A 26,751-nucleotide genomic window follows, 5' to 3' on the forward strand; every position below is an offset into this window, starting at 1 on the left:
TTGGTTAAATTTTTTCATCACCATATCCACAACCATCTAAATTATCTGTGCAAATGGAAAAGAGAATGTCTTCAGAATGATATTTTTATATCAGCTAATACTATTAGTCTACATTCCTTGAGAATGTATTGACTATAAGATGATTAGTTATCTTGCATATCCACTGGATAGCAGAGAAAGGTAACTAAACATTTAAAACATCAAACCCAACAAGGTCAATATTATACATAAAAACCATAGATAACTGCAAGTATTTATATTCATGTTCAAGTCCAGAATTGATAAAAGTTAATTATACAATGTAAATGAGATTCCCCTAACATTTCAGGCAAGAACGAACTGCTGGAACATCAAAGTTTTCATTATACTCCTGCAGACTGTGGTCCTAAAGCCAGTGAGGAAGAAATAATAGAGCTGAAATGTCCTTGATGGAAGCCACTAACTCTGTCCTATAGTTAAGAAGTCCCAAATACCTAAAAGAAAAGTATGAATTGGATCTTGAGTAGTTGTTGATGGTTTGAAGGCTATATGTACCCCAGAAAAGATCATGTCTTCTTAATGCATTCCTGTGGGTGCAGACCTATTGTAGATGGGACATTTTGATTACATTATTTCAATTCAGATATGGCCCACCTCATTTAAGGTGGGTCTCAGTTGTCTTAGTGGAGTCCTTTATAAGAGGGTAAGACAGAAAAAAGCACCAGAGACGCTTATAGAGAAGGCCCACAGAAGCTAAGAGAGGCAGAAGCTAAAAGAGAAAGGACACACTGAAAACAGAGAGGAAGCCACTTAAGCCATAACCTGAAAGCAATGAAACCCCAAAGTGAAGGACCAGCAGACACCAGCCATGTGCCTGCCATATGACAGAGGAGTCCCGGATGCTGGCAGCCTGTCTTCAGATTCCAGGTATCATCCTGTTGATGCTTAGTTGGACATTTCCATGGCCTAAGAACTGTAAACTGTAAGTTAATAAATCCCCATGGTAAAAGCCAACCCATTTCTGGTATACTGCATTTCATCAGTTTTAGCAAACCAAAACACTAGTAGAGTAGTAGAGCAGATGGATCAGGAAGCTTGAAAACACCTTCACCTTAGTAGACTGTGTTTAACTTTCTCAAGAGCATTCACATCTCATTTTCTTCTAATAACAATGCTATAAGATAGAAAGGGGCAATTGTTATTCCTTTTAACAAATAAGAAATCTATAACTCAGAAGTAAAGTCACTTCCTTGAAGGTCTCAAGAAAGCCAGTGAATGCTAGGTCTTGACTCTAATGTGATAAACTCTACTAGGTCACACTTTCTCAGACTTAGACTAAGTTATTCTAGATATTTGTTATTCAAGAATATTTTCAGACTTAACAAGTGGTAAAATCAGTTCTTTCATTTCTATCAAGTCTCCTGTCTCTAGTATATTTAGCCACAAGGCTTTTATAGGTTTAATTGAAGTCATCCACCAGGGATGAGACTGTGCATTTCTAGAGATGGTTTAACTTGGTTAAGTTTCCTGAGATACTAACAGGAGGCTGACCCTGATTTTTGGCACATACAGAGAAAAATATGTCTCTAACATATTTTTCAAATGTCTGAATTTAAGAGTCTTATATGAATAATTTAAAAAGGTCTTTATAAATAGTTCAAACACCAACAAAACTGGGACAAGACAATTCATTAGGCTGAAAATGCCGTATTTGAATCAAGTATCAGATGTGAGTTTTATCATCCTATAGGAGAATGACACTTTTTGCATCCCAAGAGCCAACCATACAGGCCTCCTTTCAGTTCTTCAAAAACCAAGGTCCTTATGCAGGATATGACTTCCAGGGATGAATCTGGACCCAGCACTGTGGGATTGAGAACGTCTTCTTGATCAAAAGTGGAATGCAGAACGAAATGAAAAAAAGCTTCAGTGGCTTAGAGATTTCAAATGGAGTCAAGAGGTCACTCTGGTGGACATTCTTACACACTATATAGATAACACTTTTTAGGTTTTAATGTATTGGAATAGCTAGAAATAAATACCTGAAACTACCAAACTCCAACCCAGTAGCCTTGACTCTTGAAGATAATTGTGTAACAATGTAGATTACAAGGGATGACAGTGTGATTGTGAATACCTTCTGGATCACATTCCCTTTATCCAGTGTATGGATGGATGAGTAGAAAAATGGGGACAAAAACTAAATGAAAAATACGGTGGGATGGGGGGGTGATTTGGGTGTTCTTTTTTATTTTTTATTCTTATTCTTTGTCATATAAGGAAAATGTTCAAAAATAAATTGGGGTGATGAATGCACAACTATGTGATGGTACTGTGAACACCTGATTTTACATCATGGATGACTGTATGGTATGTGAATATCTCTCAATAAAACTGAATTTAAAAAAAGAAAAGAAAACCAAGGTCCTTGACTCCCAAGGATGTAAATATCCCTGGCAACACAGGATATGACTCCCGAGGATGAATCTGGACCCGACATAGTGGGAATGAGAACATCTTCTTGACCAAAAGGGGGATGTGAAATGAAACAAAATAAAGTTTCAGTGGCTGAAAGATTCCAAACAGAGTCAAGAGGTCACTCCAGTGGGCATTCTTACGTACTATATAGATAACCCTTTTTAGGTTTGAAGGTATTGGAATAGCTAGAAGTAACCTGAAACTATCAAACTGCAACCCAGTAGCCTTGACTCTTGAAGATGACTGTATAACAATTTGACAGTGTGATTGTGAAAGCCTTGTGGATCACACTCCCTTTATCCAGTGTATGGATGGATGAGTAGAAAAATGGAGACAAAAACTAAATGAAAAATGGGGGGGGGTGATTTGGGTGTTCTTTTTTACTTTTATTTTTTAATTCTTATTTTTACTTCTTCTGGTATAAGGAAAATGTTCAAAAAATAGATTGGGGTGATGAATGCACAACTATATGATGGTACTGTGAACAGATGATTGTACAGCACAGATGACTGTATGATATGTGAATATATCTCAATAAAACTAAATTAAAAAAAAAAAAAAAAAAGGTCTTTACCACCCAAGGCACTCACATATATTGTTCATTTTTTGCACAGCTGATCCTTTTAAGTAATTCTATCAAAATGTTGTCTCCTAACCCTATGTACCCTCCCATATTTTCTGTCAAAGAACTCCATATTTAAAGCGCTTATAATCTTTAATTATATTTCATTTTTCCCAATTCTTTAGTTTGAAATTTTTCAAATACAAAAAATCAAAATATACAATAAATTCCAGTATACTCTTCACATAGATTCACCAATTAATATTTGACATTTGTTTTCTCCCTGCCCTTTTCTCTGCACACACAAAGATACATTTTTTGCTGATCCATGTGAAAAGTGCAGACATCATGATACTTCACCAGTAAATATCAGCACATCTCCCCTCAAAACAATGACCTTTCTCCTATATATGCCATTATTACAACCAGCAAATTTAACATTGATTCATATCACCTTATGTCCACATTCAATTTCCTTCACTTGACAAAAAAAATATCCTGTACGGCTTTTTACAAAATCTAGGATCCAATCAAGTTTCACCCACTGCATTTGACTGTCTTCTCTTCTGCCTCCTTTAATCTCAACAGCACCCCTACTTTTAAAAAAAAAAAACATGTTTTTAAGTCTTGGTAGCAAGTTCCACGTTTTGGATTTGTGTTACTGTCTAACAGTAAAACAGCTTTAGCAAAAACATTACACAGGTAATGCTATATGTTTACCTGTTTCTTGTCCCTCTCTCTCCCCTAGTGTACTGCGTAACTCCATAAGGACAGTGATAATGTCTTTGTGGTTCAACAGTGTACCTCTAGCACCTGAAACTACATCCCACATAGAAGGCCTTCAATAAATACCTGTTTAACAAATAAGGAAAGGAATTTCCCATAACATATATTCCAAAGTAGAGTACTTTCTTCAAATGGGCATCCAACAGATATTTGTTGATGCTAACTCATGATAAAGAGGTAATGTCATTAGGATCCAAAACTGTATTATGAGAATGCTTTCAAATTTAGCACAGAAGTATTTTTTAGTGCTAGGTAAATTTTCTTGACCACAGTTGCATAAACTTCCCTTCTATTACGAACTGTTATCAAAAAGTCCTCAGACTGATAGTCAATAGAGGGGTTTTGGTACACATAAAAGAACCTTAAACTAATTAACTGGATAGTGACAACAGGAGGAAACAATACTGTCTCTTCTCAGTAAATATTGGTTTAATTTTATTTCTGTGTTTAAGGCATCTTAATATTATAAAGATGTAATTCTTAAAACAAACAAACAAACAAACAAAAAATCCCCACACATCTCATGGAGTAGGAGAGTGGTATATATGCTAGACACTCCACAAGAGATCCCACAATCTCAAGAATCTCACAATCATCTCCTTCCCTTTATTTTAAATTTCCCCTTCTCCAATTCTCCTTTGTGTAATTCTGCCATAACCATAAGCAAACTTAAAAAAAAAAAAAAAACCCTACAAACTACTTTTCCTTCTTTCTCATTCTTTTCATCAATAAACTTAGGAAAGTATTTTCCACTTATTCAACCCATTACAAGCTGACTTTCGTCCTGATCATTAACAACAGCCAAGACCTCCAAAATGACCAATACCATACAATGGTCTAATTTCAGTTCTCATTCTACCCAACCTTTATGTAATAATTGATGATCATAACCTACTACTTCTTGAAATTCTTTCTTTGGTTTCTCAGATGCATGCCACCTGGAGTAACTCTTTTCTTACTTCTATGATCATTCCTATTTTCTGTACTGATTCTTCTCTCTTGTGCAAATTCTTTGCTGAAATCACCTAAGGTTCCATCTTCTTATTCTATATACTCTGCTTGTCCTAAGTGATCATGTTCTTCTAATGCCTGAAACTTTTTCTACTGATAATTTCCAAATCTCTTATCTCCACCCCTACCTTATCTCACAAGCTGCGGACTCTTATTTCCAACTGACAGCTAGACATCCCTACTAGGGATCCCCCAGCACCTTTAACTTAACAAAACTGATGTCACTTTCCTCACACTCCTCATCTTCCCTCCAGTATCTCTTAACGGTTAATGCCATTATCATCTGTCTATCTCAAGCTAAAATGTGTCATCCCTCATTCTTCTCTCTCCCTTAAGTCTCCAAATATTCACCAAATCCTGTTGATTACTTCTGAAAGACCATCTCCCAAACATTTATAATCACTGCCTTATTTCAGATCATTATTAGCTCTCACCTGTGCTACTACCATATTCTCAAATGACTGTCCTGCCACCTGCCTCACTGCTTTTTTTAAATGCAATTCTATTGAGATATATTCACATAACATACAATTATCCAAAGTGTACAATCAGTTGTTCACAGTATTCATTGCTTTTTTACAATGTTTTTCTTTATTAGAAAAGTGTGGGTTTACAGAATCATTGTTTATTTAACACACGTTGCAAAGTACAATAAGAAAATCTGTTTAAATAATTCACTTGTTTGCTTAAAGAGTTCCGATGGATCCCAGTGACTAGAGAAGTCATTAATTAAAGGACACATTTTTGACATTTTAAGTCAATGAAACGGAGTTCTGTCTTACAATTAATGTTATCCTTATAATCACTAACTGACCAGGAGACAGCAGCAAAGAATTCCTTGTTGCTAATGCATATACATATACCCAAGAACACCAGAATCAAAACGTAAGATTGGGTGTCAGTAGCCACTTGAAAGAAAATAATTGAGACAATACTGAAGCATCTTTTATCCCTCCAGAAACCAAATGGTTGTAGAGGAGGTGGGGGAGGTGGGATACATACTAAATCAGACATGTTAGGCATATTTCCCAAAGTAAGAGTCAAGAATAGACTTGCTCTACTTAACTAAAAACCCACATTAGAGCCCAGCACTAATTTCTAATTATTTTAATTTTTATATGGCTTTATTTTTTAAAATGTTGTGCCACCAATACAAATGATGGCACACACAAAAAAACTGTATTGTAAGGTAAAAGTCTGATATAAGACTCAAAGTGATTCAAAATTCACTTAGAAAATACTAGAACTAATAAACGAGTTCAGCAGGGTTGCAGAATACAAGATCAACATACAAAAATCAACTTCATCACTACACAATAAATAATCTGAAATCAAATTAAGAAAAAATTCATTTTACAATAGCACCAAAAAGAATAAAAGGTTTAGGAATAAACTTAGCAAAAGAAGTACAAGACTTGTACAATGAAAAGTATGTATTATAGAAAGAAATTTTAAAAGACATATATAAATGGAAAAACACCCTACGTTCACAGACGTTAATATTAACATGGCAAAATGCCCTAAGTTGATCTACAGATGTAGTGCAGTATCTATCAAAATCCCAGCTGCCTTTTTTGCAGAAATTGCCTGGTCCTAAATTTCATATGGAAATTCAAGGGACCCAAAATAGTCTAGAAAAAGAACAAAAGTGAATATTTCCCAACTTCAAAACTTATATAAAGCTACCATAATCAAGGCACTGTTACATTAACACAAGGATAGACAAAGATCAACGGACTTCATGAAAATCCAGAAACAAACCCTTACATTCATGGCCAACTGATTTCTTACAATACTGCTAAGACAATTCAATGGGGAAAAATGGTCTTTTCAACAAATGGTATTAGGAAACTAGATATCCATATTCAGAAAAACGACGTTGTACTCCTACCTCACGCTATCTACAAAAATTAACTCAAAATGGATCATAAACCTAAATGCAAGAGCTAAAACTATAAAGTAAATCTTGGGTTATGCAATGGTTTCTTAAATGTGACACAAAAAGCACAAATGAAAAAAGAGATAAACTGGACTTCATCAAAATTTAAAACTTTTGTACTTCAAAGGACATCATCACAAAAGTAAAAAGAAAACACACAGAAATGGAGAAAATATTTGCAAATCACATATTTGATAAGAACTTGTATACAAAATACATAAAGAACTCTTCTAACTCAACAACAAAAGAGCAAAATAACCTAATCAAATATTTTTAAATGGGCAAAGGAGCAACACTGTGAATGTGATTAACCCCAGTGAATGGTATACATGATCCTGGACTGGAACTAACAATGGAGGAGGAAAATGCCCAAAAGGACATTATTGGGACATATGAAAAAAATGGAATACAAACTGAAAGCTTTATATCAATGTTAAAGTTCTTGAACTTGATAACAGTACTTGATTGCAAGGTGGTTGCATAAAAGAATATCCTTGTTCTTAGGAAATATGCATAGAAGTATTAAGCATTCAGGAACATGTATACAATCTTCTCTCAAATGTTTAGAAAACAGCCTGACAAACAAGACAGATAAAAGAGAGAAAGGGAGGGAAGGGAGGAAGGAGGAAGGGAGCAAGGGAGAAAAAAAGAGAAAGAAAGCGAGAGGGGAGAAAGAGAAAGAGAGAGAGGGAGAAAGATATAGCAAATGTGGCAAAATGTTAAAATTGGTGAGTCTTGGGGCAAGGGTATGTTGGAGTTCTCTGTATGGGTTTTGTATTATTTCTGCAAATGTTCTTTAAGTTTGAAATTATTTTGAAAAAAAAAAATTTTTTTTAATGGGCAAAGGATCTGAACAGAGCATTCCAATAAGCACCTGAAAAGATGTTCAACATCATTAGCTATTGGAAAAATGCAAATCAAAACAATTAGATATCACTTCACAGCCACTAGGATGGCTATAATCAAAATGACAGCACGTGTTGGCAAAGATGTGGAGAAATTAGAACCCTCATATCTTGCTGCTGGGAATATAAAAAGGTGCAGCCTTATTGGAAAACAGTTTGGCAGTTCCAAACACTGTTAAGCATAAAGTTATCCTACGACTAGTAATTCTACTCCTGGATATATACCCAAGGGAAACAAAAACATATGTTTGCACAAAAGCCTGCACACAAATGTACATAGCAGCATTATTCATGATAGCCAAAAAGTGGAAAAACCCAAATTTCTATCAATTGATGAACAGATGAACAAAATGTGGCATACCACACAATGATGTATTAGTTGGCAATAAAAAGGAATTAAGAGCTAATACACACTATAGCACAGCCAAACCTTCAAAACTTTATGTTAAGTACAAGAAGTCAGACACAAAATGCCAATTTTGTATAATTCCATTTACATGAAAAGTCCAGAACAAGCTAAGTGGTTGCCAGGGGATGGTGGGAGAGGGAAAGAGAAAGTGGCTGCTAATGTGTATGGGGTTTCTTTTTGGAGGTGATAAAATGTTCTACAATTAGCCTGGTGTCATTCCATGCTGGAAATGTGCTTGTCTATTTCCGTCAGCCTTCTCTCCCACCTAAGTGCATGCCACCCCATGGAAGATTCGATGGACACGGAAATGAGACCCCTGAGGCCCCAGAATTATCTTTTCAGTTGGAACTAAAGGCCAACAAAGATGATCATTTAAGGTGGATAATGCTGAAAACGTGCACCATTCTTTTAAGAATGGTCACTATAGCTGCTGGTCAGTTTAGGGGCTGGTGCAAAGGATGAAATGCCCATCGTTGAAGCAGAGGCAATGAATTATGAAGACAGTCCAATTAAAGTAACACTGGTAACTTTGAAAATGTCTGTACAGCCAACAGTTTGTTTCCCTTAGGAGGCTTTAAAATCGCACCACCTCTGGTCTTAAAGTTGAAGCTATGGAGGAAGATGCAGAGTGAGAAGATGAAGAGGAGGATAATGTGAAACTCTTAAACATATCTGGAAAGCATATGTCTGGAAAGCAATCTGTCCCTGGAAATGGCAGCAAGTTTCCAAAGAAAAAGTAAAACTTGCTGCTGATGAAGATGATGATGATGATGTAGATGATAAAGATGATGATGATGATTTTGATGATGAGGAACCAGAAGAAAAAGCTCCAGTGAGAACATCAACATAACTCCAGCCAAAAATGCACAGAAATCAAACCAAAATGCAAAAGACTCAAATCCGTCAAAAGGTCAAGAAACAGGAAAAGACTCCTAAAACACCAAAAGGACCTAGCTCTGTAGAAGAAATTAAAGCAAAAAAATACAAGCAAGTATAGAAAGAGGTGGTTCTCTTCCCAAAGTAGAAGCCAAATTCATCAATTATGAGAAGAACTGCTTCCAGATGACTGACCAGGAGGCTATTCAAGATCTTTAAGAAAATAGTTTTAAACTTAAAATTTTCCATCTTACTTCATTTCTGTTAACAGTTGATATCTGGCTATCCTTTTCATAATGCAGAGAACTTTCCCTACCATGTCTGATAAATGTTGTCCAGGTTCCTTTGCCAAGAATGTGTTGTCCAAAATGCCTGTTTAGTTTTTAAAGATGGAACTCCACCCTCTGCTTAGTGGTAGCAGTAGTCATACAAATGGAAATGGTGGGAAGACAAAAATATACATGTGAAATAAATTCAGTATTTTAATAAAGTGAAAAAATGTGCTACAATTAGACAGCAGTGACGGTTATACAACTCTGTGAATTAAATACCAGTGAACTGTACAAGTCAAAGTGTGTATTATATATTATAAAGCTGTTATTAAACGTGTTCAGAAAAGACAGACGCTTAATGAGAAGCAGTCCTAGGATTACCTTAACCCAATATAGTTCATTTATATTTCTTTTCTATGCATATACAAGAACAATAGTACTGTCTTTCGATCATTATAAAATGAAAATTCTACATAAGCGTTGTGCTCCAATTTAATAAAGTTTTCTCTTCTTAGCAGTATATAAAACAATGGTACTTTTTACAATTGAAGGCCGTCTTATATTTGATGAAATATTATATTTCCCAAATAGTTGTAATGAGTACCACTCACAGGACAAGATATTTTTCATTTTAATTGGTATATATTTTAATGCATATTAGAAAGATATGTAATTTTAATTGGGTTATTACTTTGAATAAAGCTAAATGAGTTAATGTAAAGAAAGTTATTACACTGAGACGTTACTCAATTATGGCAAAAAACAGTGCTGGCACACAAATTAAGTTTGTGAAACACAATGGTCAAAGAATAAAGTCTAAAATCCTTCAAAAAATAAAACGCTTTCACAAACTAACCTCTCCCACCATCCTTCCTAATATTCCAATCACAATTAACTCATTATTTCTCATTAATCCTCATGTAATAAATGTGCTTGTCAAGAAACAGACTATGAAGAGCCTTATCTGCCATGTCTGGGACTTATCTCACAAACCAGTAGTTCTCAACCTCTTTTTCCACATTGCCCCAACACTCCTGGAAATCCCAATTAATAACAGCAACTCACTAGAGCAATAGTTTTCTTTCCTTTCATTTCCTCCCCCTTTCTTGAGGGAGAGGGACTATTTTTAAATGTATCTCCCCATGTTTCTGAGATGCCACCATTCTTGAGTAGCACTGTTCCAGCAAATGACAAGCAATGATTGCTAATGACAGACTTACATACAGTTTAAGAGGGCGTTTAGGAAGAAGGCAAGACTGGGGATAAGGAACTCATTTACACTACTCCCCTAGTGCAGGCAAGTTGATGGCCTAAACTAAGAAAAGCAGATGATCAATTCAAGATAAACTATGGTAAAATCAAAGAATTTGATCAACAATTGAATGTGGTGATAGAGAGAAGGGGCAGAATCAAGGATGCCTTCTAGGTTTGTAACTTAACTGGTTAGGTAGACAGTGAAGCTATTCATGAGAACATGAGAAAGGAAAGGGTTAGACTGGGAAAAATGAGTAGCATGGATACAGGGTCTACTACTGTACCCATGCTACTTTTCCACCCTTCTCCCTCCTCTTCCAGTTGTATGTGAAACTCAATGTGCAAAATATCTCAGATTTTGTCAGGCAAATTGGTCACCGCCTCTGATGCTCCTAGGGAGGAAGCAGGTGGCCCTGGGTAGGAAGAAAGGAAGGAAAACAAGGGTTCAACTCACAAGAACTTAGGAGGCTGAATGAGTGTAGGTGTCCCAAAGTAAAATCTTTCATATTTGATATTGTGGGAAGCAGAAGAGAACTAGCTCCCCACGTTTCACCCTAAATTAAAGCCTGCCGTGCCATGTACCCAAGTATATATTCCTTTATGCTTTAACAAAAACTGAAAAACTACAATACAAAAATACAAAGCCCAAGAGAACAGACTCCAAAGGAAGTAAAGAGTCTAGGAAACAGAGGGTACCCTTAAAAACAAATCTAATATATCTAGAAAAAGTCAAGGATCTATTGCATCCATAAATTAAAAACATTATGGTATGAAAAAGAAACAGAATCCAAGGAAGAGCTCCTGGAAATTAGAAATATAAAAATTTCAAAAATAAATTGAATTGGAAAAATAAGGCAATGAAAATAGCTCTCAAACGGAGACATAAGATGTAAGAGTTAGGCATCAATCCAGAAGGTATGAACAATGACTAACAGGAATTCCACAAGGAGAAAACGCAGACGATAAAATTATTTTTTAAAATTAATAATAAAAGAAAAATGTCCAGGACTGAAGGAAGATAGGAATCTTTAAAATGACAGGACCTTCAGAGTACTGATAAAAAACAACCTATATTTCATGAAACTGCACAACATTGAAACTAGAAGATCCCATGAGCTTACAAAGAGAAAAATAAAGCCACCAATACAAAGTAAGAATTAGACTAGAATATGACTTTTCAACAGCAACACTAGATTCTAAAAGACAATGAACCAATGCCTCAAAATTCTGAAGAAAATTAAAGTTCAAACTAGAATTCCCTACCTGCCACACTGTAAGTCAAAAATGAAGGAATATAAAATAAATGTTAAGCTCTCAAGCCGAGAATTAAGGGTTTAGCTCCAGAAAAATGACGAAGTATCCTCCATGAAAGAAAAGAACATGGGATGCAAGAAATAGTGCATTAAACCTAAGAGAGCAACACAGGGAAGTCTCAGGATGGCTGCCATGCAAAAGACCTAGACAGCAACCAGTCTGGAATGGAACAAAAGGAAAGAGGGCTCCGGAAGAGAGGAGTTTGAGGAAAAACAAGTATTCCACACACTAGACAGTATGATATAACGATAGAAAAATTTTATATATATATTTTTTTCCATTTTTATTGAGATTGTTCAGATACCATACAGTTATCCAAAGATCCAAAGTGTACAATCACTTGCCCCTGGGTACCCTCATACAGCTGTGCATCCATCACACTTAATTTTTGTTCAATTTTTAGAAACTTTTCATTACTCCAGACAAGAAATAAAGTGAAAGATGAAAAAAGAAAAAAAGAAAAGGAAACTCTAAACCTCCCCTATCCCTAACCAACCCCCCTCAATTGTTGACTCCTAGTAGTGATATAGTACGTTTATTACTGTTTATGAAAAAAATGTTGAAATACTACTAACTATATAGTTTATAATAGGTATATAGTTCTTCCCTACATGCCCCTCTATTATTAACTTCTAATTGTATTGTCATACATTTGTTCTGGTTCATGAAGTGATTTCTAGTATTTGTACAGTTGATCATGGACATTGCCCACCATAGGATTCAGTTTTATACATTTCCATCTTTTGACCTCCAACTTTCCTTCTGGTGACATATATGACTCTGAGCTTCCCCTTTCCACCTCATTCACACACCATTCGGCGCTGTTAGTTATTCTCACATCTTGCTACCAACACCCCTGTTCATTTCCAAACATTTAAGTTCATCCTAATTGAACATTCTGCTCATACTAAGCAAGAGCATCTACATTTCTTCCACAAGGCAGGAGGGAGAGTCAAAGAAGGTAGAGAGGCAAAAGAAAGAGGAAACAAAAAAAAATGACAGCTAGGAAGCAGCAAAAGGAATGATAGAAAAATTTTAAGAAAGATAAAGGCAGAGCAAACACAGAAAATGTTAGAATTTTAAGGGAAAAAAAGTGGTACAAAAAAGGAACTAATTCTGGGACTATGGCTCAGCAGAAAATAATATTTACTTAGTCAAAATGATATAAAAGCTGTTTACGTTTCAAACTTTAAAATCAACCTATAAACAAAGAACAGAAAATTATGATTAAGGACAGAACATAAATGTTATCAAACTTAAAAATATAAAAGCAAAGAGTAAAGATGATAAAAACTAAGAGGAGGAATGGAATGAAAGTAAAGGCAGAGGCATTAATAACACTCATCTTTCAAAGTGGGGAAATAAAGCCTAGAGCTCATGAAGTAAGAAAAAAGTTTAAGTATGTTATTTAAAGTTACAGAAGTAACCAATAGAAAATCAAATACTGGAAAGGGGAGAAGAGGTATAGAGCATAAGTGAACTGAAATCTCTATCACAGCAAAAAGGTCTTAACACAGAATGTCTAAAGTGATGAATCAAGAAATATTAATTGGCAATATGGAGTGACAGGAACAAATGAATGTAACTGTTAAAAATTAAAGTGGTTCCCTCTCAGAAGCAGGATTAAGAAGTCAGAAGACTGTAGCTTTTCATTTTAAACTCTTCTGGACTTTGATATTTTTAGTCAAATGCATGTATCAATCTGTTAAAAGAACTTAAACTGAAAATAAGGTTAGAAGACAAGAATAGACCAAGGCATTTTTGGTGGCTGCTGGGTGAGATAGGTTTTTTTAACATTTAAATTTCCTACAATGTCTATGTATTTAAATAACATATCTTTATTAATAAAAGTAGAAATGGGACCTGAGGAAGCTGAAACTAATACTTCAAAATAGTTGGCTAAGTAGAGAGAACTATATACATCTAGATGAGATACAAGGAATGGTGAATGAATGGCTTTTTCTGTGCCTTATAAATATGAAAAGTCTTGACCATGTTTCTAATGTTAAAGGAAGGTGTCAAAAGATGAATGAAAACAGAAGACAGACAAATGGGATAATATAAGGGGAAAGACTAGCCTTGAATCAAAGAAGGAACTTCTCTCCTTCTGAGGCAGACATGAAGGTGGGTACAAAGCAGTTCTTACCTGAAAGCCAGTATTTTCTAAGGAGACAAAAGATCTGGTAGGACACAACTGCTAAAACCCTATAATGCATGAAATAACCCTCTCTCCCCAAAGAAAGAGCGAGCTATGGTAGCAGGTCTCAAGATGTGGTCCCTGGGGATCTCCCAGATCCTTTCAATGGGATCTAAAAGGTCAAAGCTGGTTTCAAAACAATATTAAGAAATTATTATCCTTTTTCATTCTCATTCTCCATACATGTACAGTGGAATCTTCCAGAGGCTAAATTATATGTGATGACTTCATCACTATGAAAGTTAATGTGCATAAGATTAGTCTTGTTTCAAAACTGTCTCAGTTTTAATTTAATACAATTAATACTGATAGAAATAACCCACAAAAAGAAAAGTTCTTTGAGGTCCTTAATAATTAAAAGTGGAAAGTGATTCTCCTGAGACCAAAAAGATTAAAAATCAATGCACCAGGGAATACAAAGAACTATAAGAATGTTCTAATTTTTTAAAATCTTTACAAATAATCACTTTTCTTTATTCCCCTTGAATGAGCAGCAGTAAAACACTTAAAACAAAAAATTAAGGTGATAATATCATATTCTTCAGCCTCTCTTTGAAAAAGAAAAACCCAAGAAATGGATTTAAAACAACTATCAAGAGTGGAAAAGAACCTAGAGAAAACTAGAAGAGAGGACACTCGGGAGAAACTTAAGTTTGGAAAGTATTCTAACCCCCTTGACAATTCTCATCATTAGCCTAAAGGAAAATTAGTGCCCCCCCTTTTTTTTAATAATCTAGACTCTTAGCTTTAGAACTTACCTGAAAGGTCATTTTTACTTCCTAGTTAATGAAAAAAAAAAAACCCTTTATAATATCCCTAATTAAAGGCAGTGATCTAGCCTCTTTTTAAACACTTCCCTGAAAGGAAATTCACTACAGCACAGCAGATACAAAATTTCATGAAACATTTAACAGTCCACTAAATTCCCAAATTTCAAAATTCCATTAATTATATTAACCAATGATTAAAAATATTTTAAACATGAGTGTAATGGAAACAATGCTGAAATATTTTTTTTAATTAAAGTATGAAAAATATGGCCTATTATTAGTCTTTCTTTTGAACAGCTCTTGGTAATGTTTTAATAAGAACCGGTAAGTTTCTGACTTTGACCCTACAACAAAATCTAGTACTTCTTAATCCTGGCTGCAAAACAAAATCAAGTGAGAAGAATAAAGTACAATATATACAAAAGCCCATCTCAAACCTACCAAATCAAAATCTCCTGGGTATGAGTCCAGAGACATTTTATTTGTCGTCGTCGTTTTCTTTATGGGTAATTCTGGTACATATCTAACATCAATTAGAACTACTAGGGCTGGTCAGCAATTTATAAAACATCCTAAAATATCTAGTCCCAGTATTTTTCAGACTGAAACTCTATATGGCTCTTTAACATTCAACCTTTGGTTCAATAAGGCTTCTAAACACATTGTACCCAATAGGGAATATAGTCGTTTGGGTTAACATGTTTGAAACTAAGTTCATGGTACAGCAGGCATAGGCTTCACCACGGGTACATATGGCTTTCTTGTTATCTAAAACAACTTTTTTGGAAAAAAGATTTTGTAAATTAATACCATACAATTATATTGCACCTAGAGTTTATAAAGTGCTTTCTCCTATATTGTCTTTGATCTTCCCAACAATCCTGTGAACAACACAGGCAGGCACTGCTTCAGAGCTAGTAGATTAAACTCAGACCCAAATCTTTGGAGTATATTTAGTAACTTCCCCTAGACCACTGTGTCCCACCTGCTCTGACCGAATAATTGTGGGAGCTTTTCCGGCAATATAAACTTCAGTAGAAAGGATAGGGAAAAACAAAAGCTCATCTTTAGTTTGTTTTCAGCACCTGGCTGCTGAAATCAAACAAACTCTACATGTTCTTGCTATGCCTGCTTTGGTCCACTTTCTTCTCCTTCATTTTTTGATTAAACATTTTCATCTGAGATAACTATAGATTCATCTGCAGTCATAAATAAACACAGGGAGTTTCTGTGTACCCTTTACACAGTTTCTCCCAATGGTAGCATCTTGTAAAATTACAGAATAATATCACAACCAGAATATTATCATTGATACAGTCAAGATATCAATATTTCCATCACCACAAGGATTCCTCATGTTGCCCTGTTTCCCTAATTTTTAAATCCTCATACTAGGCAACTATATAGTTTTAAGTCCCTACTCAGTTTTGTCCACTCAAAATATAAGAACTGCCTTCACAAACCACTCAAAAAACAAATGAAAAACTTCATAGTTGTCAGGATTGTCATGAAACAATGGAAAATTCTTAAGTCACTACTACAAAAATCCCTTGCACAATGTGATTTTCAAGACTGCATTCTTGTTTTATGAAAAAGTTAAAATTTTAAAAAGCTGATATGCATACTGTATGATTCCATTCATATGAAGTTCTAGGCAAAGCTATTCTAAGGTGAAAGAAATGAGAAGAGTAATGGGGGGGGGGTGGTAATAACTGGGAAAGGCCACAAGGGAGCTTTCTGAGAAGACACAAATACTCCATACGATGATAAGGCTATAAATTACATAGGTATAACCATTAGTCAAAATTGTACAGTTCCCTTAAATTAGGCAATGATTTCTTAGACATGAAATGGGGATTGACTGCTAATGGATACACGGTTTCTTTTGAGAGTGATCAAAATGTTCTAAAATTAGGTAGCGGTGATAGTTGCACAGCTCTGTGAATATACTAAAAAACACTGAATTGCACACCTTAAAAAGTCCATTTGTCTGCAAGTAAATATGGTATGTGAATTATGTCTCAATAAAGCTGTTAACTAAAAAATGGGTACATGGGGGATTCATTATCCCATTTTAATTCTATTATTGAAAATTTCCATATAAAATGTTCAAAACTAAAAAAAAAGTAGTTAAGACCTGTGTATTTCAGGATGCGTAAATTTTACACCCCTCACAAAAAAAAAAAAAAATTTTAAAAAGTAGTAAAACAATGGAATGGAGCATGGGTAAAGATATAGATGAAATAAGAATGGCAGATAAGAACTACTGAAGCTGGATAATGGATACTCTATATATGTTTGAAATTTTCCTTAATAAAAAGTCTTTTTAAACTGATGTGTAAAAATATTTTAAAAAAACTAACCTTCCTAACATCCATTTTTAATGCAATTTTATTGAGATGTATTCACACACCCCACAAATCATCCAAAGTATACAATCAATGGCTCACAGTATCATCACATAGTTGTGCATACATCATCATGATCAACTTTAAAACATTTTCATTACTCCAGAAAAAAACTAAAAAGAAAAAAGAAAACCCAAATCCTTCCATACCCTTTATCCCCTGCTATTATTGACCCAAAGTATTTGGTGTGGTACATTTGTTACTGCTGCCTAACATCCATTTTTGTCATAGTTGTTTTTGACATTAGTGGAATCTTAAATCTTAAAAGTACTGGAGAAGTTGCTACCTTCATTATTCTTCTGCAATGTTACATGAAAACAGAGATATGACAGAAGACACGATGAGTGGCAAAAATGAAGTGTATTTCATCCTTGAAATGTACAAAGAGAATCTGAACTTCCTTGGTTGTAAGCCAGGAAATCCTGACCCTTGGGTTCCTGTGGTTTCCATGGCTTATGGATGTGACAATTCCTAATACGTGGATGCAATAACCCCTAATGCTGTCCAGTGTGGTAGCCACTAGTCACGTGTGGCCAAAAATTTTCATTTAGTGAATTAAAATTAAATTATAAATTCAGTTCTCAGTTGCCGTAGTCACATTTCAAGTGCTCAATAACCACATGTAGCTAGTAGCAGAGAAGATATAGAACACTGCCATAACTGGAGAAAGTTTTATTTAACAGCACTGTTCTAACACGTAAGAAACATCCAGAGGGAAACATACATGTTCCATATACTGGGTGGTTACTGCTGTAGTCTACTACAATAAACAAATTATCCTGAAGAACAGGAGAAACAAAGCATAAAAATATGAACCAAGGAATAGCATTATCTATAAACAGGTGCATTCTTAATTCAAACATTTTAGAACATTTTTAGCACTTAAAAAAACTGAAGTTGACCATATTTAAATATCAATTTAAATGAATTTTTATCTAGAAATCTAAAAAAAAAAAACTTCACCTTCCTTGTATTCCTTCTCAAGCCATCACTCCAAATACCTGTGTGAATAACATTCCAAATCGAAAGCAGAATACTTTAAGAAATTTAAATTCAAGTCTTTCCTTGCCAAAACTGGGTACCTAAAGCTGTTAGTCAAAATGGCTCCATTTAAAGCATTTTCAAACCTTTTAAAGGGTCTACTAATTTACTTTTAAATTCTTAAATGAATTTTATTTTATCCACATTCCTTTTATAAATTCAACTGTCTTTGTAATCCACTGCCAAAAAAAAACCTCTCAAGAGATTAAAAACATGGAAATTGAAATGAGCCTGTAGGCAAGGTATACAAGAGGGTCACATGGAATCAATCTCAAGGAGAAAGTTACTACCTGAGCATCTGGGGTCAAGTTAAATCAGGCTCTATTTCCATATTTCCAGTTCTGCACTTATCTCACAAGGTACTTTCTTTATGCTATGCACAGGCCTACCTAGATTTTCATATTTGAATTAGTTTTAGATGGATTCTACATCAAGTTAAATGTCTTAAAGTGGCATACCATACCCTTTTTCCCATTGGATCGTTCACTGTTTCTCAAATCACCCCGTTAAATCCATCTGTTTCCCCTAATTGCTTCCAAAAAAAAATTTCTAGCCTACCAAGGACACCAGATTGTAAAACACACAGAGTTAGAGTTCTGGCACTACCCAAATATGTTGCTAAGAAATCTTGGCAAATTAGTTAAAACCCCTTAAACGGTTAACTACCCCAGCTGTAAAAATGAATACAGTAATACACAACTACATCCGAGCAGGAATATGCGTTAGACTTAATTAAGTAAAAGAAATGCCTCAGGTTTCTGGTGCGCTCCAAACACAAGGTACTTCTCCATTTCACACTTTCCTTCCTATCTTTTCCCTTTAAGCTTTCAGGGTTTGTTTCGAGGCTCCCCTTCACTGTTCTCCTTATTCTCGTACTCCATCCTATCCTTCTACTCTACCCCCATATTCCTATTCCACACAAGCCCACCACCCTCTGGGTCCAAGCTGCTACTTCCCTTTGCGCCCCCTAAGGTCCCAGGTAGCCCTTTCACTCTGCTCCCCACATCTCCTTCAGCCCCCATTTCCTAACGGCTCCTCCCCTCGGTTCCCCACCCCTTCGTCACCAGCTTCATTCTACCCCTCTAACCGTCTCCCGCCCCCAGGTTCCTTCCTGCCCCTCCAAACACAGCTTCCCCGTCTCAACGTTTCATCCTGTTCCTCCAACCGACTCCTCCAACCCCCTGCTCGCTCCTTTAGTCATTATATTCTCCCAACACCCAATGACTACTCCTTTCCACCCATTCTTTTCACACACATAAATGCAGGGTACCTAAATGCACACACTGGCGCCCCCACCCCACCCCCACCTCGATCCTCCATTTTTCTCTTTTATTACTTGCTTCCTTTCTTCCTCCTCTCCCCCCACCTCCTCCGGAAGAGTAGGTTCCCAGGCCAAGGTCTCTCACCTCATTCGGTCACTTCAGTGGTACCAACCGCTTCATACAGGAAAAAACAACCAATCACGTCCCCCTGGGCGCTTCTCTTGAGAGTCCGAGCACTTACTGGGCACCCACCCCACCGAGCACCCCTCACATACGAACGCACAAGCCAAGGTCCTTGTGGGGATAAGGGCTGGGGGTAGAGTGGGCGTTCTTACACCGGCCTCAAACACACCCCACTTCGCTACAGCCCTTCGCCATTTTGGTTTCCCGCGGACTGCCGGTGCATTCTGGGAGCGCGGAGCGACTCCAGTATCGAATGGCAGCTCTCCAGATCCTCGACGGGGCGGGGACTGAGAAGCGAGCGCGGAAGAACACCTCTCTGTGCGACAACAACTGATTCTGAACAAAGAGGGACTCTTTAACGGCGCGATGGACCCAAATTCTTCCGCTGCCGGCGCTAACACAATAGTCAGAGTTGTGTACCTGGGCGGTAGGCATCCTATGTTGTTTCTTTTTTAAAGGAAGCGTCTTGTCGAACCTCACTGGTGTATATTCTTTTCCCGAGAAATGGGCCAATGTTTTGCACATTTTGCCTCGTCGATTTCCTATTCGTGGAGAAAACGTTAGCTAAAGCATTTTTACCTTCACCGTGAGGCCTGCTGTTCGAGTTTTCTTCCAACGGAGAAGAGATTCTGGATCTCAGAATTAAATTTTGTTCAGCGATTGTCTATCTACCCCCAAACTTCTTAATCAGGAGTTGCTTATCAGGAAAATTTTCAGATTTTTTTTTCCCCTGATGATGAGAGATTTTTCTGTTTACCTGAGAAAACCCGCGCAAAGTGTTTAATTTTAGGAATAAGAACTTTTTCATACAAGGGCAGATCTTTAGCCTGCCCAATATTCTGCTGCCGACAGGGGTCTCAAGTGAAGAACTGTGAGAATGCGTGCTTGTGTCTGACTCCAACGTTAAACTTAGATACAACCTAGGTCCTCCTAGTAGCCACTTAGGGTACTTTAGTTTATAACTTTGTCAAAATATTTTTTATGTCATGAGGGACAGTGAATACCATATTTTTCTATGAAAAAGTATCTTTTGTGTCCTTAACTCCTTTTGCTCATATTTCAAAAGGGGCGCTCTCAGCCTGTGATCTCAGGATTTAACAAGTAATCCGTATTCATTTTATTAACGCCATCCGAGATTTTAAATATTTTGTCATACCCTTCCTCTCGTTTTCTTCTGGTTAACGTCCTGATCTTTTAAATGCCTTCTTACTACAGCCTCACTGTATCTGTTGCTTTTCAACTCTAAATTTTCTCTGAATACTATTATAACATAGCTTCTTATAAATTTGTCTTCAAGACTCCTCAGACTTTTGGGTGAGGAAAATTTTGAGTTAAAAATAAAGTAGGTTCAGTCAAAAATGGGTAAAAATGCTACACAGCAGGTATATTTGCAGTATCATTAAGCCTAATCACAGAACATCAGTTTTGGATAGCATTCTAAGTTTTCCTCTACGTTTCTGTCAAGTGGTCATCAAACCTTAACTTCAGCATCTTCAGTGACTCAATACCTTAGAAGTAGTCATTTAAATCTCAGAAACTCTGATAATTAGAAAATTCTTCCTTATATAGGTGTACAATCTGCCATCCTGTAATTTCCACTTAATGGTCTAACTTTTTACCTCTTTAGGCTAACAAAAGTGTTCTAGTCTCTGATATCAGAAAAGTTGTTGATGCCTCTATGAACAAACAAAAAAAAAAGTTTTTGTTTTTCTGTGTGAAAGTATGAGTGCAAACACGTAACTAAATGTTTAAGAAAACCAGATGCTCAGAAGTCTTAGAAATTTCTAACCATTAACTAAGCAGAATAGAGTGGATTAGGACTTTAAGAAGAAACAAATATCCCAGTCCTCAAAAGTGCAAAGCAAAGTAATTCCACTCAGAGTAAAATGTACCTTTTATTGTTGTTGTTATTTATTTCTGCGGTAGTTATTAGGATTGTTCACAAATATTCTGGTCCTCCTCTTTTCTGGACACATAATAAGATTGCTCTCTCTTGCTCCCTTGAAGTTAGGTGTGTCTTTGTATCCTGCTTTGACCAATGAAATGGGAGGGAAAGTGGTTTGTTCACTTCCTAGCAGATTCTTTAAGAGGCAGAGGCACATTTTGCTTTCCCCCTACTATGGTGATTATGGAAGCATGTGTTAAGGTAGAGCATTTGGGGACCTAAATAACTGCAATAAACAGAGACTAGAGTTGTGCAACCATCACCTTGATCCAGTTTTTAAAATTTCCTTTACCCCCAAATATTCCTTATGTGTATTTGCAGTCAATCCACATTCCCACAACCAACACCATGCAATCTGCTATCTCAATAGATTTGCCTTTTCCGACCATTTCATATAAATGGAATCACGCAATATGTATATAGTCCTTATGCAGCTGGCTTCTTTCACTTAGCATAATGTTTTTCAGGTTGATCCATATTCTAGCAGGTGTTAGTAGTTCTTTCCTTTCTATTGCTGAATAGTACTCCATTTTATGAATGTACTACCTTTTGTTTATCATTAACCAACTGAGAAACATTTTAATTGTTTCCAACTTTCGGCTGTTATGAATAACCTGCTTATGAACATTAGTGTACAAGTCTTTGTGTGGACGTTTGTTTCATTTCTCTTGGGTAGATTCGTAGGAATGGAATTGCTGAGGTATATGGTAAGTTTATTTTTAACAGTTCAAGAAACCACCAAACTGTTTTCCAAAGTATTAGCACCACCAGTAATGTGGAAGGGTTCCAGTTTCTTCACAGCCTCAGCAATACTTGTTATGGTAGATTGAGTTATGTACCCCAGAAAAAAACATGTTCTTAATCCTAATTCCATTCCTGTGGGTGTGAACCCATTGTAAATAGAACCTTTTGAAGATGCCATTTTTAGTTAAGGTGGGCCAGTTTAATGAGGTTGGGCCTTAATCCTATTACTGGAGGATTTATGAAGAGAAAGTTACATGGTGATTCTTCTACAGAATCAGGAAGAGAAAGGAGACTATGCCACCATGTGCATCACCATGTGATGAAAAGCCAAAGACCCATGATCACTGGCAGCCAGCCCAAGGATGCCATAGTCTTCAGAGAGAAAGCATTACCTTGCTGATGCCTCAATTTTGGACTTCTCCTAGCCTCAAAACCATGAGCCAATAAATTCCCATTGCTTAAGCTAACCCATTTCATGGTATTTGTGATTGCAGCCAGGAGACCAATATACATGTTATTGTCTATCATTTTTATTTTAGCCATTCAAATGGGAATGAAGTGGTTTCTCATTGTGGTTTCAATTTGCATTTACCTAATGACTAACGATGTTAAGCTTCTTTTCATGTGCTCATTAGCCATTCTTATATTTTCTTTGATGAGTGTCTATTCAAATCTTTTTCCCTTTTTTAAACTGGATTGTTTGTCTCCTTACTGTCAAGTTGTAAGAGTTCTTCATATATTTTAGATATAAGTCCTTTCTCAAATATATGAATTGCAAATATTTTTCCCTGTGTATGGCTTGTGTTTTTATTTTCTTAATGGTGTCTTTTGAAGTCCAAAAGTGTTTTTTAAAAAAATTTCAATTAAGTCCAATTTATCTAAGTTGAACATACTTTTGGTGTTATATCTAAGAACGCTTTTCCTGACTCACAGTCACAAAGATTTTCTAGTGTGTTTTCTTCTATAAGTTTTATAGTTTTAGCTTTTAAATTTAGGTATATGATCCATTTGGAGTTAATTTTTGCATATGTATGAAGTACAGGTCTAAATTCATCTTTGCATGTGGATATTCAATTAGAAAAATAAACTTTTGTTGTGTTAAGTCACTGAAACTTGGAATTGTCTACTACCTAACATATTTAGTCTTCTCTGACTGCTAAAATTTAGATATGTTAATATATAACAGAATGCAGTGACAGCATTGGACTCTCATAATCAGAACCAAAAAAAAGTGAAAATTTTTGGAGGCTGTTCAAAATGTCAGGAAATTACTCAAATTTTATCATTTAAAGTCATAGGGAATGTTATAAAATACTATGTTTATAAACATACAAACTCTCAATTACTAGTTATTAGTCTCTTATGGAAAGAAGCTAGAAGACATTTTTTATTCATTATGCATAGAGAGGAATGCAAATGATCAGACAAATCAGAGAAGTCAAAGAAAGACATTCCGTGTCCTTACGGAGTTTGCTTTCACTGGTCTGAAAAGGGAAACAGATCTCAAACATCAAAAGAAAAATGAGTGTTTCTTTAACAATCAAATTAAAAGTATTTGTTAAAATCCCTTCCCTTTTTATCCAAATTTTAAACTTCCATATATAACATAAAATGGCTAGATATAGCAAACTTAGACTATACTTAAAATATAGTGTGCACATTATTGATTTATTATTAACTGCCGGCTCCAAATTCACTCTTCAATATCTGCTTTGTGAAAATGGATGCAAACCCTTAAAATATTTTTCCTTCACCAGGTGACAAGTTGTTAAACTTTGTCAGAGGAAAGTCTGAAGAGATGCAGGATGAAGGGGCTTTCCTTCCTGATTCAGTGTGCTCTCTCAGCAGGATCTTGCAGTGTGCACAGCTTCCCCAGAGTTTTTCCCACCAAACCCCGCACCCTCCACTCCCCAGCACATGCAGGTTCCCTTGAAGCTAGCTCCTGCAGTGTGGGATGTTTCTCCAGCATCCAGCTCCTGCAGTGCAGCTAGCAGCCCCCAAAAGCCAGCAGCACCCAAAAGCCAGCAGCTTCCCCCAGTACTCTCCCCAGGCCATTTTGTAGCCGCATTTCCCATGGGTCAACTTCCCGTGAACAGCTTTTCCTGACGCCCTAGACGGCAGATTTATGGCAAGTTCAGAGGTTGAAGGTCCAGCAAGTTTTGCCTGTGCAGCCCCACAGCAACTTCTCTGCCATTCAGTGAGCCACAGTCCTGCTATCTCCATTAGAGTCTGGATCTCGTCTCTGGGTAGGAGGAGGTGGGGCTCTTCCTTGGGCACTCTCTCTCAGCACAAGGAATAGTGAATGCCAGAGTCAGGACCCAAACAGTTTGGTTAGAGGTTTTATATTTTTACCCAGAATACTAAAGTGAAAGTCAACAACCTCAGAAGAGATGTATAAACTGCCGTGTCTACTAACAGGTCTTCTCAGACTCACACTCACAAGACTATCATAATTCATACTAAGTATTAGTTTACTCAAAAGGATATAAGACAGGAACCATAGCTTGCCACCAGTGCAATAACATGCATTATATTCTGTAGGAATAATTCTCAATGGACTTTATGCAGCAGCCCACAGCTGCCCAGGAGCTATCTTCATTGACTCCCAAGGTGACAGCTCAGTTAAAAAGGAATGAGACTCATATTTGGCATGTGTGGAAATCACCCTGCTTAGAAACCTCTTGTCTTACAGGAACTAATATCTCTTGTAACAACTCCAGGGGCATAGCTTCCAGGTTCTTCACAAGAGGCATGCCAGTTACAAGAATCACCATACTCAGGGAAGCAATGGCTTCCTATCATATATTTATAGTTCATTTATAATCCCTCCCAGTCTAGATACAGCTAACCAATCACTGGTCATTTTTATCATAAGCAGTGTTGCCTAGTAACATAGTTGATAATTTACTTTTATTAGGTTACCAGGGGAACAGAGATGGAGAGTTAATCAAGGACCACATTTTCATGCAGAAGGGAAAATGGCCTTGTTAACCCTTTACCCACAGTAAAAACCACGATATTTAAGAAGTCAAAATATATTTTACTTATATATAGATGAACACCTGAGGCTTTATTTAAATGTAATCATAAAATACTATAATCATATCATACAAAGTTTGAAAATAAGAAAAAGAATCTTGCTCAAAATCTCATTAACAGTATTATATTTATTTCCTTCTATGTTTTTACATATTAAAAAATCAAGTGCAACTGTAGTGCATATGCAATATTCCATCACATGAATAGTCCATTGTTTTCTTAACTCTTTAATTTTTACATAATTAGATTGTATTTCATAGTTATACATTTTTCATTTTTCAGGATTATTTCCCTCAGATAAATTCTAATTGTGAAATAATTAGGTCAAAGGGCAATTTCCATCTTGACAGGGCCCTGTGAAGCAGCTACTCCTATATCCTTTGACCTGACATGTCTTCTGTTTTCAGATCAGATTCTGAACCAACCATCCCAGTCTGAACATCATCTTGACTCTTTCAGTTCTTTTGGCCGCTGATCTTGATGATCCACCTGTCAGTCTATTTCTCTTTTTCCTGGTTGAATCTTTGACTTTTCTCTTCTATCTCAACAGCGTATCCATGTACCAACTTCTTTAGGGTGGGACTCATACTTGTCTTACCCTGTTCTTGTATGAAGCCCAAGATATATGTATATGTACATGTATGTATATATATATTTTTTTAATTTTTCCAAATATAAACTAAAAAATGCTTTCCAAAAGCCTTGAACCACTTTACGGTGTGACCAGTGTATGTATGACAGCATGAGTTTCACATGCCCTCACCAGTAGTGACATATAAAATATGAAATGCACAGAATTCTCCTTGATTAGGAGTTCATATAGAGTTCACTATATTAAAAAAATAGTGACATGGTAAACCCTAAGGCCCAAAAACCATTCACAACTCCTCTATTTAGAGAGGCTGCCTTACCCTCCTAAGAAAGGTTGAAAACCTTTCCACACTCTCTTGTACCTTAAGCTGGCCAAATGAAAAAATTCTAGTCATTAAAATATAATCAGTAGTTGTGGGATGTGAGGAGAGAGAAAGCTTTTTCTAAAAGCTTTGAGTTTTAGGAAAACATTTTTGATTGGCATGCCTGTTTAGTCTTTTTCCCTTTGTTCTTCATCCTTTCCCCTTTTCTGTCCCTGGAAATGAACACAACACCTGGAGTAACAGCAGCTATATTGTGACCATGAGGACATAAGCCAAATGCTGATAAAAGTAGAGCACAAAAATAGCAGGAAACAACTTCATTATTAATATCTTTTAAAATTTTATTAGCCCTGGGCTGCTGAACTTTTTGTTACATAAATCCTAACAAATTCCTTAATTCCTTTCTCCATGCCTCCATTTGCTCATCTATAAATTAGAGGATAATAATAAAAAGACTATCTAT

At 36.1% G+C, this 26,751-nt stretch overlaps 1 protein-coding gene and 1 pseudogene across 2 annotated transcripts in view; one reads left to right on the plus strand and one right to left on the minus strand.

Annotated features, from left to right (window-relative positions):
• Window positions 1–19,847, minus strand: part of MTF2 (metal response element binding transcription factor 2) — a 103,877-nt gene extending 84,030 nt beyond the window's left edge. For both annotated transcript variants that reach the window (XM_037826622.1, XM_037826621.1), the window contains exon 1: window positions 19,608–19,847. Coding sequence is in view for 1 of the 2 variants with exons in the window: in XM_037826621.1 (XP_037682549.1) it covers window positions 19,608–19,612 (5 nt within the window). In the remaining variant the exon portion in view is untranslated. The remainder of the gene's footprint in view (window positions 1–19,607) is intronic.
• LOC119527024 lies at window positions 8,353–9,164 on the plus strand (annotated as a pseudogene).
• Window positions 19,848–26,751: the final 6,904 nt, after the last annotated feature.

The sequence above is a fragment of the Choloepus didactylus genome, chromosome 2 (assembly GCF_015220235.1).
Source record: "Choloepus didactylus isolate mChoDid1 chromosome 2, mChoDid1.pri, whole genome shotgun sequence".
Taxonomy (NCBI): domain Eukaryota; kingdom Metazoa; phylum Chordata; class Mammalia; order Pilosa; family Megalonychidae; genus Choloepus; species Choloepus didactylus.